Source organism: Bactrocera latifrons, unplaced genomic scaffold (assembly GCF_001853355.1).
Source record: "Bactrocera latifrons isolate USDA-ARS-PBARC rearing strain unplaced genomic scaffold, ASM185335v1 scaffold_771, whole genome shotgun sequence".
NCBI classification, from domain to species: Eukaryota; Metazoa; Arthropoda; class Insecta; order Diptera; family Tephritidae; genus Bactrocera; species Bactrocera latifrons.
In genome coordinates, this window is record NW_017537458.1 from 19,577 (window position 1) to 32,679 (window position 13,103).

The window sequence follows — 13,103 nt, forward strand, 5'->3', positions numbered from 1 at the left end:
TCGTTGCATGCGCACCATAATTCCTATGTAGTGGCATGCTAGTTGATAAATTTGCCGAAGATAGTCATATGTGCAGCAAACGCCATTGAACCGTCAACGCTCGTGGACACGTTTCCGTTACTGTTTCCGCCGTCGCGAGCGTGGTGAGTCGCATTGTGTTGTGAGCGTTGCATGAGTGACAAAGCTAATGTTGTCCAGCGACCAAAACGAYAATGGGCAATTGGCTTAACGGTGCTGGGCAATCGTGTACAATGTGTGCCATGCAAAAGCAAGTGGAAGTGTGAATTTAGTGGCAAGGTGGTGTGGCACAGTGCGCGAATGAGCAATCAAGCAAATTACAATGCAAATACGCGAACAAGACAACAAAAGCAACAACAGCGGTAGTTTGAGTGCAAATAAAAAACAACAAATATGAAAAATAGTAATTGTGTCGCTGTGTATGTGCGTGTGTGTGTGACAAAYAGCYAGCGGGCGTGCAGTGTAATTTGGAAAAATGCCGAGCTATCTGTATACAAACTCTTTAGAAGTCGCACAAATGTRTAATTTGTCGAAATCCGATTGAGTTCTGTCGAAATACGAGCACAACAAACACAAACAAAGTAAAAACTAGTGAAATAAATAATACTTTTGTGAGMAACGGCAGACAGCAGAGCTGCGTATGTGTATGTGTGTGCGTGAATATATAGCAAATCGCATAATAGATAGCTRGGAAAACCGCACAAAYGACCAGCATGCAGATATGTGTTTGTGCCACAAAAGTAGAAATGCTTGTAACGGCATATGATAGACAACATATTTCTGTGCCACTTTGTCTAGCGTCATTTGCATGACCAATACGTTGAAAAAAAAAGCAAAAAAAAAAAATATATATGTATACATACATATATATAAAAACAAAAATATGAAACTTGTCTATTTGCTGATAAATTCGCAAAACGCTCATTTGCCTCTTCGCCCGGACGCTCCATTGCTTTTATTTTATCCTTAAGTCCCACGCGTGCGTGTGTGTGTATTGCTCCATAYTTATCGTTATTGTTGTTGCTGTACTTTCGAGTGGGTGTTCCGTTATTTTACATATTTATGCAGATGACTTATTGCCGGAAAGTTTCCGCCATGCATTCGTATCGCCTGCATGCACGAGCTCATTGAAGTGTGGTCTCAGTGCTGTTCTCGCCGTTGCAGTGGCATTCGCATTCACCACTCTTAGCGGCAGCATCGACTTTAGCCGCGTGCGGTGCATCTACAGCAATTCCGCTGTCCACAGTCTTGATAGTGCACATTTAAACACACACATATAAACATACATCTATAGCGAAAATGCCACCGAAACGCAGACGCCGATTTCAGGGATTGTACTATCACTCGTCGCCGCCGAAGGGTGAGTGAGAAAACGCTATTATTTAATTAAGTGAAATTTTTAAATTTTTCTCAAGAAAATTTTGCAAAATATTAAGGCTTTAAAATAATTAGATAATATAACAATATATCAATTTATAATTATAAAAAATCAATATTCTGCTTGTTGTGTGCGACTTTTGTCTAATTAATCGAAATCTAAGCTATTGCAAATATAAGAAAAAATGTGGATCTTGGTGATTTTTTAGTTCCGAGTCTTGCCTACCTCACTTGTCTGAACCCACTAACTCACATTAATAACTCGACATGAGATGCGATTACTTCAAATATAAACAGTGCTTTTAATTTATACACTTTAAACTTTATCTTGGCAATTATGGGAAATTCAATAAACTTTTTTTGTCAAATATAAAATAAAATTGTTGCATACTATCTTACTTACTTACTTATCTAAATATCAGATATCAGTTTATATAAATTTGCCAATGTAAAATAATATTTTCCTCCACGAGTTTTTGTTCTCCAACTTTTTTTTTGAAAATTTTAATTGATGTACGAAATATATAGATATAATATTATAAAGAGCAGAGTGACTAAGTTCGGCTGTTATCGAACGTTTTATAAACTCGCACTTTTTAAACGCAAAAAGAATTCGGAATTTCAATTATATTTCTTATACATTGACCGGTATTTTCGCTAACATGTCAGTTATAAGCGTTGGGTCCACACAGGAAGGTGAAAATAAATTTAAAATGGTGGTAGTAACACAGCCCTCTTTGGAGGGCGTTTTTTATAGAAAATTAAAAATGAATTATCTTGAATATATAGAGTGTTTTTATTTACATATCGAAAAAAAAAAATTTATTTGAAAAATTTTAATACTTTATTACTACTATTATTGTCGCTCGAAGTTGGAACCTGAAAAAAAATTGCACGTGGGTGGACATGGTGATTTTGTTCTTGATGTTATCTGAAATCATTACTATTCTTAATCCATAAACAAATCATTCTGGTCGTAACTACTGAAGTTAAATTTCAAGGGTAAATAACAAAAGGGCGGATTAAAATAAGTCCTTTTATTTTAGCAAAAAAAAATAAAAAATGAAATAAAATAAAAAGTTAGGAGTGAACAAAATTCTCGTTAGTTGCGACGAGAACTATAAATGTGTAGAACAGCCTGTTTAAAATGGAATGCAATCGATTCAGTAGAAAAAAAATTAGGACCCGGGCCGACCAGAAAAACAATGTTTGAGAAAAATGCGTTTAAAGTTCAACAACTCCGAGAAAGAGGACTCCGGAGCGCTCCAGGAAACTTGTTATAACTCCTGAAATATTTCGAATTTTTGTCGAAAATTTTCAATGTATATTCTCAAGACATTGTAATTTCAAATTAAGCAAAAAAAATTTTCGATTTTTTGAACCCCAGTGACCAGACTACTACCTTAAATGGAGGAGTCGTGGCTGTAGTCCAATTTCGTCCATTTTCACACTGTAGCATAAAAATATTAAAAGATCGTCACGTACCAAATTTTTTTTGAAATCGGTAGGATGGGTCTAGATAAATAAGTTTTTACCTAAAAGTTTGCGGTACCACGCCTATTTCTCAAGTTTGTCCCCGGCTCCTTTAAAGCTAAAAGCTTCAGATTTAATATAACATTATATGGGAAGTGAGCGGAGTTATCATCCGATTTCAACCATTTCCAGAATGTCTGTAGGAGCACTTACTATCTTAGCTAATGGTTTTGAAGATATGTTATGTACATAAAATATATTAGAGGGCAAGACCATTCAAACTTTTTCAAAAAATGTTGCTCACAGGTGCCCCTTGCCACTGCGATTCTCTGTGCCAAATTTAGATCTTAAAATTTGAATGTCTGGCGGTTCCTCCCGCCAACTGATGGTTCCTCAAGGGACTATTTAAGTTTTATTTCAAAAAATTTAAAATTTAAATTGCAAAATTTGAATCAACACTCACATCAAATTAAATTGCAATAACGATGAAGATTCACAATTTCTAGCGGTAAACAATAAGGGATATATCAAAGCAACATTTGACGTGACGTAATATTTAATTATGTTCATACATGACAATTTTAAATAAAACTTGTAGTTCCTGGAGGCAGGTTAATGGTGCTTTGTATATATAGGTAGCCAAAGGTTCCAATATTTTTTTTCAACACAAGTGCATATTTTTATTAGGATAAAATACTGTCTGAATTCCATTAATATATCCCAGAGATTGATTAATATTTTCGATATAAAGTTCGGTAATCTTGATAATTTTTAATGTATAAATTATTGCATTTATCGAGTGAGTGGGGTTAAGGGGGAAGGTCTGCACTAACTATATAAGACAACCTCAAGTAAGAGTGAAGTGCTTGATATAAAACTAACCGGTAGAATGAAAATTATGATTGAAGACTATGAAAATTAAGGTCAGAACTAGTTATTACCAAAAAGAGTTAATAAGATAAATCAGAAATTGACTGATACTTGCTATAATATGTAATTTTAAGGATAAAGGTATACTTCGATTTCAAACAATTTTCACGCAGATTTGCTACATAGAAGGAAAAGGCAATTATCCTTAATGAAAGGAAATAAGCCAAACGTTCCCGAGTGTTGGAAAACAAAGTTTCGAAAAAACCCCTTTAAAATGTTTGTTGCCGATTACCCAAAATTAATCTAATAAATACGGTCGTATCTTCTTAACTTTTCGGCGGATAAACTTAAAATGTTTGGATAATATTTTCAAATGTAACGGGTGATCCAAGTGGAGGTAATTTTTTAAACAGCCCTCTCTTGACAGATCACGCGTGCGTCCTGTCATGCCGTCGTGTTTGGTTTTTCAGATTTGCTTGGTATTTCATCACGGGAAAGACATACGCCTGAACAAATCGTTCAATTCCGAAAATTCACATTCTGTAAAGAATTTGTTTCGTGCGTTTTCGCTCAACTTATGGTTAACATAATGAAAGATTCATCGAAAATTGGTCTTAACGGTTGAATCATGTGAGACGTTGCCGCAGCCATTATTTGAGAGAGATTATCTTCAAAAAATAAATGTTAAATAATGCCATTTTGATTGATAATAAACATTCTCCATTAAATTGGAAGATTTTGTGTTTTTTCTTTAACAAAGCAGGAAATATCGAAATGGATCAATTATTACAATAATAAGTATTAACTTTGCTTTGTCCTCTATAAATGTAAAGTAGATATAGTCACACAACCGCTCTTGCAATCATTCCAAAATTACTTTATTGCCAACTACAAGTTGCGTCGTTAATAATTACCTCAACATAAAACCAAAGCTACTTGAAGTAGTTGCGCCCTCAAACTGACTAAAATAAAAGTTTAATGGCGGATATTAATTGCGTAAGGTGAATTAACTTACTGAATTTAATGGTGTGATATAAAGTCATATAATAAACACTACCACAGCTATGTTTGAGTGTCTAAATGTGTTGGTGTGTAAGGAAATCTGCCAATTCAATGGAATGTTTACGGCAAAAGTCACGCGAAACTGGCGCTCAGGTGCTGGAATTTTTATGATGATATGCCAATATAGCACATGCAAATTAGTAAAAGCAAAGCTCACTTAATGAAGTAGGGGTGGGCGTACAAAAAATAGTTATAAGTAAATAAGGCAAACGCTAGTAAGTGTAGATATGTATATCTAGGTACAATGACACTCTGAATAAGTTTGAATAACGGCATTAAGGGCTTTCAAAGGCGATAAGCAGCGAGAGTATACCGGCTGTTGAATGTTGTGTAGATTAGGTATTCAGTATTTATATGAAACCATGTGTGGCTAATGAAGCTACATATATATGACTACACTATGCATATACATGCGTTAGAGAGTATATATAGCGAGAGTACATAAGTAAAAGAGTAAACAAAACTTTTGCTTAATATGTGCTTATATGCACTGATAGGTAAACTGAAATTTTTGAGCATTACGGTAATATCGGGACTAAAAAAGTAACGAAAACATTTGCAAATTCATAATGTTCCCCGACAAAAGTTCACAACTAATTTTTTTCCAAGATGATTTGAAGTGAAAGCCTAAATAAAATCTCAAAAACCAGTAAATATATCAAGGAGCTAGCTAGTGTTGTTAGAAAATCAATTTTGTTGCGTGGTTATGCACTTTTCATTATTGAATCCCGTTATTTCGGGATTGTTGTATCTGAACTGTTCCTTTTATATATAAAATTTTCATATACCACATACTATATGTAGGCTTACATGACTCTTAATTACTGTACCAGTACATAAAGCACAGGTATCACAACACCTGCCTTCGCTACTTGAGGCAACAAGTGGCAATATGCCGCGATAAATTTCATGATATATTTCACATGTTCTTCTTTATGCCCTGGTTTTTGTTGCCATCTTAAATGGCACAGCGGAAATATTTAGTGTGCGATTTCCGTTTCATTTCCTGTTCGTTTTCATTATTTGCATGTTCGCGGTAAAGGAATTCACACGACCAACGAATAGTGCGCTAAAGGGAAAGCCATGTGGGGATATATGAAAGTGCAAACGTAAGAGTGTACTTAGACTTTTATATATATGTATATGTATATATATAGGTAAATATATGTATATATACATATATATATATATATAGATGGATGGATATACATATACAAATGAATATGAATATGAGGTAATACTTCCGTATATTCATATGAAGATAGACAGGTAAGAACAGCCATAAACGACTGACAACTTAATAAAGCAATTAAGAACAGCAAGATCCATAAATTAGTGCTAATTACTTATAGAGGTGCACGGTACATGGTGCTAAACTTAACTTTTTGAAATTTGTTGAATTTTTCTAGAGTTTATATTCATTAGTGACTTGCAAATATTTTTCAGTTTACAGGAAGTTTTAATTCATTTCGATTCATTGCCTACTAATTTGGTTCTGTTCTTTTGGAAAAACATTTGCTGTGACCTAACCAATTTACTTTCACATTTATTTTATGCCCTCGCAGCATGTCAATACGGAGTATAAGAATTTTGTTAACTAAAGGAGATTATCTGTTACTGTTAGGACGTCCATAAAATACTCTACAAAATATTTACAAGCTATAAGTAAGCCATAAATTAAGAAATAAAACGTAAATTTTGGCACGGAGCATCAAAATGTGGAGGGTATCTCAGCAATAAGCTTAATGTACCATATTTATCTCACATATCAACAAAGCTTTAGTAAGCTAAGCCAATCAATTTGAGGTCAGAAAATTGACGAAAAGATGCCGCATCACCATTTAACAGAAATGTTGAAAACAAATTAAATAAATTTAATCCACAAAAGCAACATCATACGGATTAAGTTTTAGTGGTAAGATGATACGAAAGGTTTCATATGAATTGGTGTGGGTGTGGCGTTATTTTCACTCATTTTTGAATAGATGTAACTTTTTTCAACTTTTCAACACTATATGGTACACAATGTGATTGTTAGCACTCGAGATATACGACTGACGTATAAAATGGAAGGAGTTTTCCAATAAGAGTAATATTTTTATTAATATATTTAAAGTTAAGGCTCTCTTGCAGAACCGAATTGCATGAACGCAATTTCCGATTTCTTTTTTCACTAAATCAAGTCGTCATGAATAGCACGATCAATATTGACTTATATCTCACAAGGTCCGTCTTGATGGAACCAGATGTTGTCAAGACCAACTTTTTCAATTGCGTCCATAAAAACTTAGTTTTTATAGATCTATACCTCTTTAAATTGACAGTTAACGTCATTTCGAAAGAAGAACAGATCAATGATTCCACCGGGCCAAAAACCACACCAAATCAATTTAAGTAAATGTAATGATCGTTCATGAATAATTTGCAGATTTTCTTCGAACTAGAAACGACAGAAAATTTTATTAAAAAAATTGTTATCGTTTTCAAGTTGCTCCAAGGTAAAGTCCCGAAATTCACAAAGTTTATGGTGATCCAATTACTTCAAGCCTAAACTCTTTCTCAAAATCAGCCAGGTTGACTTTAAGGCAGTCTCAATTCTTGAGAACGTCTTGGAATCGACAAATTGCTGTCTCCGGCAACAATATTTTCATTACTTTGAACGATTCTTTGCCTTAATGGCACTTGAACATTGATGTAAAGAAACTTTCAACAATTCGGCGAGTAGAGAGCACAGATGGACGATCAATATGACAGAAGTACACGAAAAGTTGCAATTGGAGAACGATTATTTAATTATAATTGATAAAAAAAATTTAAAATCTACACTTAAACATCATATCATCCCTATTGAAATACTCAGTTATTTGTATGGTTCATCTATTGTCTGAAATGGTATTCTTCTTTAGTTCCAATATATCTAATATATAATAAGATACTGAGATACCTTCATGAAATTCAAAAATACCCTTCTTCTAGGAAATATTGTGTTTTGTTGCCAAAATATCTCAAATTCTTTTCCGACTCTCCAACTGACTTTAAACCATTTATTTGGGTCAATCTATCGCCTCATTCTCGATGTATAACACTTAGTTTTTTTCGGTGTATTTCATTGCGCTAAGAGCTGTCTATTAGAGTTAACTATAGAATTGTTTAGTTTAATATTAAAAAAATCTAATCGCCAACATGTAGTTCTAATTTCGGAATTCTAAAATTATTTCAGATTGCAATTAAAATCCTGCTTTTGAAATATTCAAGTACTCATGCCTGATTATCGGGTAATAATACCATCTATCCTTGTGCTAGTTATCCAAATATTTTGTTTTATACCCCTGAGGGTATATTAAGTTTGCCATGAGGAAATGTCAGAGACCAAATTCTTTTATATAAAAGATCAGTGTGACGAGTTTAGTTGACTAGTACCTAAGCTTTTGAGAAATCGATCTGAATTTTTGCACCCGTCGTTTTCTCAGAAAGGAACTGCTAATTTCTTAGAATGGCCAATGTCGAACTACTAAAGCATATAACTACACGGAAAACCTTCTATTCTAATCAATGCAAGAACAAAACTGCAATGAAGTGACTGAAATAGCGAATTTAGTATATTTTTAACAACTCAAATGCTATTTTTAAAATCTTAAAATTGCACTGAAAAACAAAATACTTAAATGGGTTCTAATGATATGCATCACGTAAGCAAACGCGTCCCAAGCCATTACAAACGAGCTGCTTAAATGCCTAAGGCGAGAGCCTAAAAATAATTTTTACGAACAGGAAAAGCATTGTCCAGCTTACACATATTCATCAAAAGCACATATGTATGTGGTAGTAACTAGCATATAGCATGTAAGTGATTTGTAGTTTTTAAGGGCAGTAGGCAGATATGCTTACATATGCATAGCCTTGGCTTTGATTTGGTCGCCCACAACCTTGTAAGCTATTCAAATTTACTATAATTTTCTTTTTCTTAGCAAAGCATACCAAATACGTTTAATTGTAGCCTACTTTTCGGAAATTGTATATGTTGCAAGTTGTGTGTTGGCCTGTATGCTAATAGAAACACCGAAAATGCGCTCACCTTGACGTGTTTGAAAGCCAATAAAGAGCAGCATATATTTATACTGAAAATATGTATGTACTTTACATGTATGTACAAATAGGTTAGCTATAGGTTATTAGCTGCATATTTGTGTGGTAAGAGTTATGAGAATTCGGCATATGTTTTATTTAGGACAATCTAAGTTTATGTTAGTTTATAGATTCACCAAAATACTGGTTTGGGTTTCAATTAGTGCATTTAAGAAAATGGCACTGTGTGGACTTGTCATATGCTTCGAAGGTTGCGTATACGCAGTGTAATCCACTGAAGCGCTTCGTTATTTCTTTCAAGTGTTGTCCACTGTTTACTCTGCATACTTGGAACACCTTCTTCGCCCCAATTGCTTATTAGTTTAATTCTGAATAAATAGAAGTGGTTGTTATGCCCAACAGTGTGGTGAAATTAGCTTAATAATACTGCTAATTACTCTCTGTGTGTAAGCGCTTCGTGGAAAAGCAAAACTAATAGTTGACTTACGGTACACCCGGCTTCCAGTGTAAGAGTGCACTTGTGAAAGAGTAAATCAATTTCCATTCAATTCCCTGGAAGCATGTAGTGTTGACGTGGGTGAATATTACACAATTACTTTTAATTTTCATTACAAGTTGACCTTGTTTTTGTTTGCTTTTCGGCAGGTAAAGAACAACAACACATAAGTACCCAGTACACAACAATAAAGAATCTAGTTTTTTTCCTTTCCTTTGAAAGCATGTCGAAATAAAACAGAAATGTCGCATTTAACTTTGACCAACAAAAGTTTCCGCTCCCCTGCCGCAACGGCCGCGCCAACTGTCCGTTTCTTACAAATAGCCTTTCAACGCTTGGCTTCCGGTGCCGTGGCTGCCCGCTTGACTAGACACACGCGGTTGGTTGGCTGTCGGTTTGTTGGTCACTTGGGTTGCCTGCCAGCCGGTTTCGTTGGTATGCTGATGGGGTTTGTTTTGTGGAATTTTCGACACCTTTCGGCCGGCAATTGGCTTGCGGCCGTCGCGCACTTTTGGAAATCAGTTGTTGACCGGTAAGCCCAGTCAGAAGACGTGTTTGAAGTCGCCGCTGTAAAAGCTACACAGTTTGCCAACGTCAGTAAAGTGTGTGCGCTCGCTGTGTGGTCAATTAAAAAGCGTAATAAATAGTAAACCAAATTTCACATTGTTTTAGCGTTACAAAGAGCACTCGCATAATGTATCGATTACTTTTTGGGGGCAACAATTTTTGTGTTTATTGATTTTGTGCGCTAATTCTGTTGAATTGCTTGTGGCCTCTGTATGGTGTATTGAATATAGGATTATAGGGAACACCTTTATAAAAAGTTATTTAAATTTCTCTATGGTGCTTTACTCTATAGTTAATGTGGTTTAATGTTAAGCTCATATTGGCAGATTTTTTGTGCCAGACATTTAGAGTTTTGTAGCTTTGATTATGTTTATATTTAATCTAAAAATTTTTATCTTACCTTTATGATTAAATTTGCACTTAAAATAAATATTTATTTTTTTCAGTTCTACCAATGAACGGACAATCGTCGAACCAAGGCCGAAAGCGTCGTGATTTAGATGGTATGCAAAATTACTAAAAAAATATTTTAAATTTAAAAATATTAAATTTCATATTATTTTTATAAAATTATTAATATTTTGTAAAATTAAGATCATAATTTAACTTGGTAAATTCTCATGGAACTATTCATGCATATTGATTATCTCTATGCTATTATTATTTAGAATATCTTTTGAAACCTACAATACGTAACTATTGATATCAGGTGATCATGTTTGTTATCAATAGATTGATTTCTCAGCTGCACGTTATGAAATACGATTTAAAAAGTTCTTAAAACCAACTAACTCTTTTCCATCATTTATGCTACACAATAATTCTTATCGAATTTCCATCACTCATTTTAAATAAGGGTTTGGACGAAAGATATTTGAGGCTCTTGAGTTTAGGAATTGTGCCGTTAGAGGATTTCACTTATCAAATAAATGTTAATTTTATCTTAACAAGGTTATTTATATCAACTATTTCAGCCATTAGTCTGCTTCATATATATTTTTTTAAATAAAAATATTTGAGACAGAATGTTTTCATAGCAAAAAATCTTATAATTGGATACTGAAATGAGGACTAAAGTACATTATCTAACTAAACAGTCAGAAAATCAGAGAAAGATCTTCAAGAAATCATCACAACCATTCGGGATGAGTCTTAACGGGTTATATGGGCTTACTCGTGTAAATAACAGCCTTTTTCAACAATTTCTCATATAAAAAATTAAATATTTTATTAGAAGTTTTTATTGTTACAAGCACATACTATTAACAAAGATACTCTGAAATTTATGGAAAAAATATATTGCCGGTGATCCCTTGGAAATAAGATGCGTGCGCGTTGGCAGCATAACTACGTACAAAATCATTTGAAGTCAAGAAATACGTGCTTAACTTCGAACTTGGGCGAAGGAAAAATATTGAAAATTGGATTTTTAGCAAATATTTTTACAAAAAAACAAAAAAAAAAAAAAATCAGCGAAAATTTTATGACTGTTTATTCACTCAATGCATATTTAAAATGTTTCAAGTTCATTAAATAAATCGATTGAGGATACTCCTGAAACATTCTTATTTATTGGCGTAGACACTGCTTACACGGTTATAGCCACAACTTTCTTATATCTTTTCATTGGTGGTGGTTTTTAAGTGAGGTTTTTGCTTAGAACCATGGTTAATACTTTCTCAACACTCACTCACAGTTAAAAGCAGTTTCAAAACAAAAACAATTAAAGAGTTCTATTCTATAAAAAAACATCAACATTATTGATTTCCCACTCAGCGCACAACAAGTACAAAACAGAAGGCAAACTCATACTCGCATAAATTATTCAATTGAACATTTACATAGACAACATTAAAGCGCGTTATAATTAGATATTTTTATATAGTAAATTAAATAGTAAATAAAGCAGTTTATAGTATCACATTAACTTTTGATTTATTTGCTCTTTACCTTTAGTAAATACAGAAAATTATGTTATTAATTAACTAATTTTTTTCTCAATCCAAATAGTGCTAAATAAATAAGATTATTTACCACTATCTGCTATACCTTTCCTATTATTGGTGTATATATTGGGTAGTCGAAAAAGTCTTTTCGTATTTCTAATCAAGCTTCAAATATTTTTTTTTTATTTCATCTTTTTTTGATCAATTTACATTAATATTATTTATTTATATTTKTAACGCTTGTGTACTTCAAGTAGTTTTCTCTTATGTGTGTTTGTAAACAATCGTTTCTTGTTTTGTTGTTTAATTTATCTTACTTTCACATGCTAAGTGAAATATGACAATCGCTATCGTATAGAAACTAATATTTAATAAACCATTTGTATTATTCAATTAGTTCAGCTGTTGGTCGTAAGTTAAGTGGTATGATATCGCATGCGATTTATTTAAATGGCAGCGCGTGTTTGTGGCAACATCTTGAGCAGTACCAGCTGTAGTGTCTTACATTAGGGTTGAAAAGGTTTTATTGTAAGGAAAGTAAACGATTTTGATGCAAGAACTCAAATATTGTAAACGAGAATATAGAAAGGAAGGTTGAATGTGGTGCTCTTCTGCTAGAACTAAATCCTTTTATGTGCTTCTGCAAAAATAAATATCAATATAATCTCTATATAGTATATAATCTGTACAGGTATTGGCTTCGTAAACAAGCTTCGAAAGTTGACAAAATAGCGTGTAGATATTGAGGGAATTCCTAATTGCGGAGAATAAAGAATGTAATAATCCACAGATTGTGAAGAAGTTAAAGGTCAAGAGATTTGAGTAAATTTAATCTAACCATACATGACGTATACGTAACCAAGAATTCCGCAAATATTATATAATCATTTTCCATCTGTTAGTCATAGCGTATACGCAACATAAGAAGATGTGGTGGATAGCGAATTTTATAACAATTTAGTGACATGGCGTATACGCAACATTAATTGATTTGTTATATGCTCAGGAATTTTATACCAAAACCGACAACATGACGTATGATCAACATTTAAGTGAAAGTAAACTTTCAAAAGAATCAACAACATGCGTTTAACAATTATCAACAGCAGGAGGTGTCATACGCCAATTGAGATAAAAAATGAACTCATGTGCCTTCGTCTTACAATATTCTATTCTTAATTGCATAAAAAAATTAAGAAATTGCAATA

At 33.3% G+C, this 13,103-nt stretch overlaps 1 protein-coding gene across 3 annotated transcripts in view; it reads left to right on the forward strand.

Moving 5' to 3' along the window:
• Positions 1-1,091: 1,091 nt before the first annotated feature.
• The window catches only part of LOC108976536 (arginine kinase-like), a 39,882-nt gene continuing 27,870 nt past the window's right edge, over positions 1,092-13,103 (forward strand). For all 3 annotated transcript variants that reach the window (XM_018945724.1, XM_018945719.1, XM_018945720.1), the window contains exons 1-2: positions 1,092-1,378; positions 10,396-10,452. In XM_018945724.1, the coding sequence (XP_018801269.1) occupies positions 1,318-1,378; positions 10,396-10,452 (118 nt within the window). In that variant the 5' untranslated portion in view covers positions 1,092-1,317. The remainder of the gene's footprint in view (positions 1,379-10,395; positions 10,453-13,103) is intronic.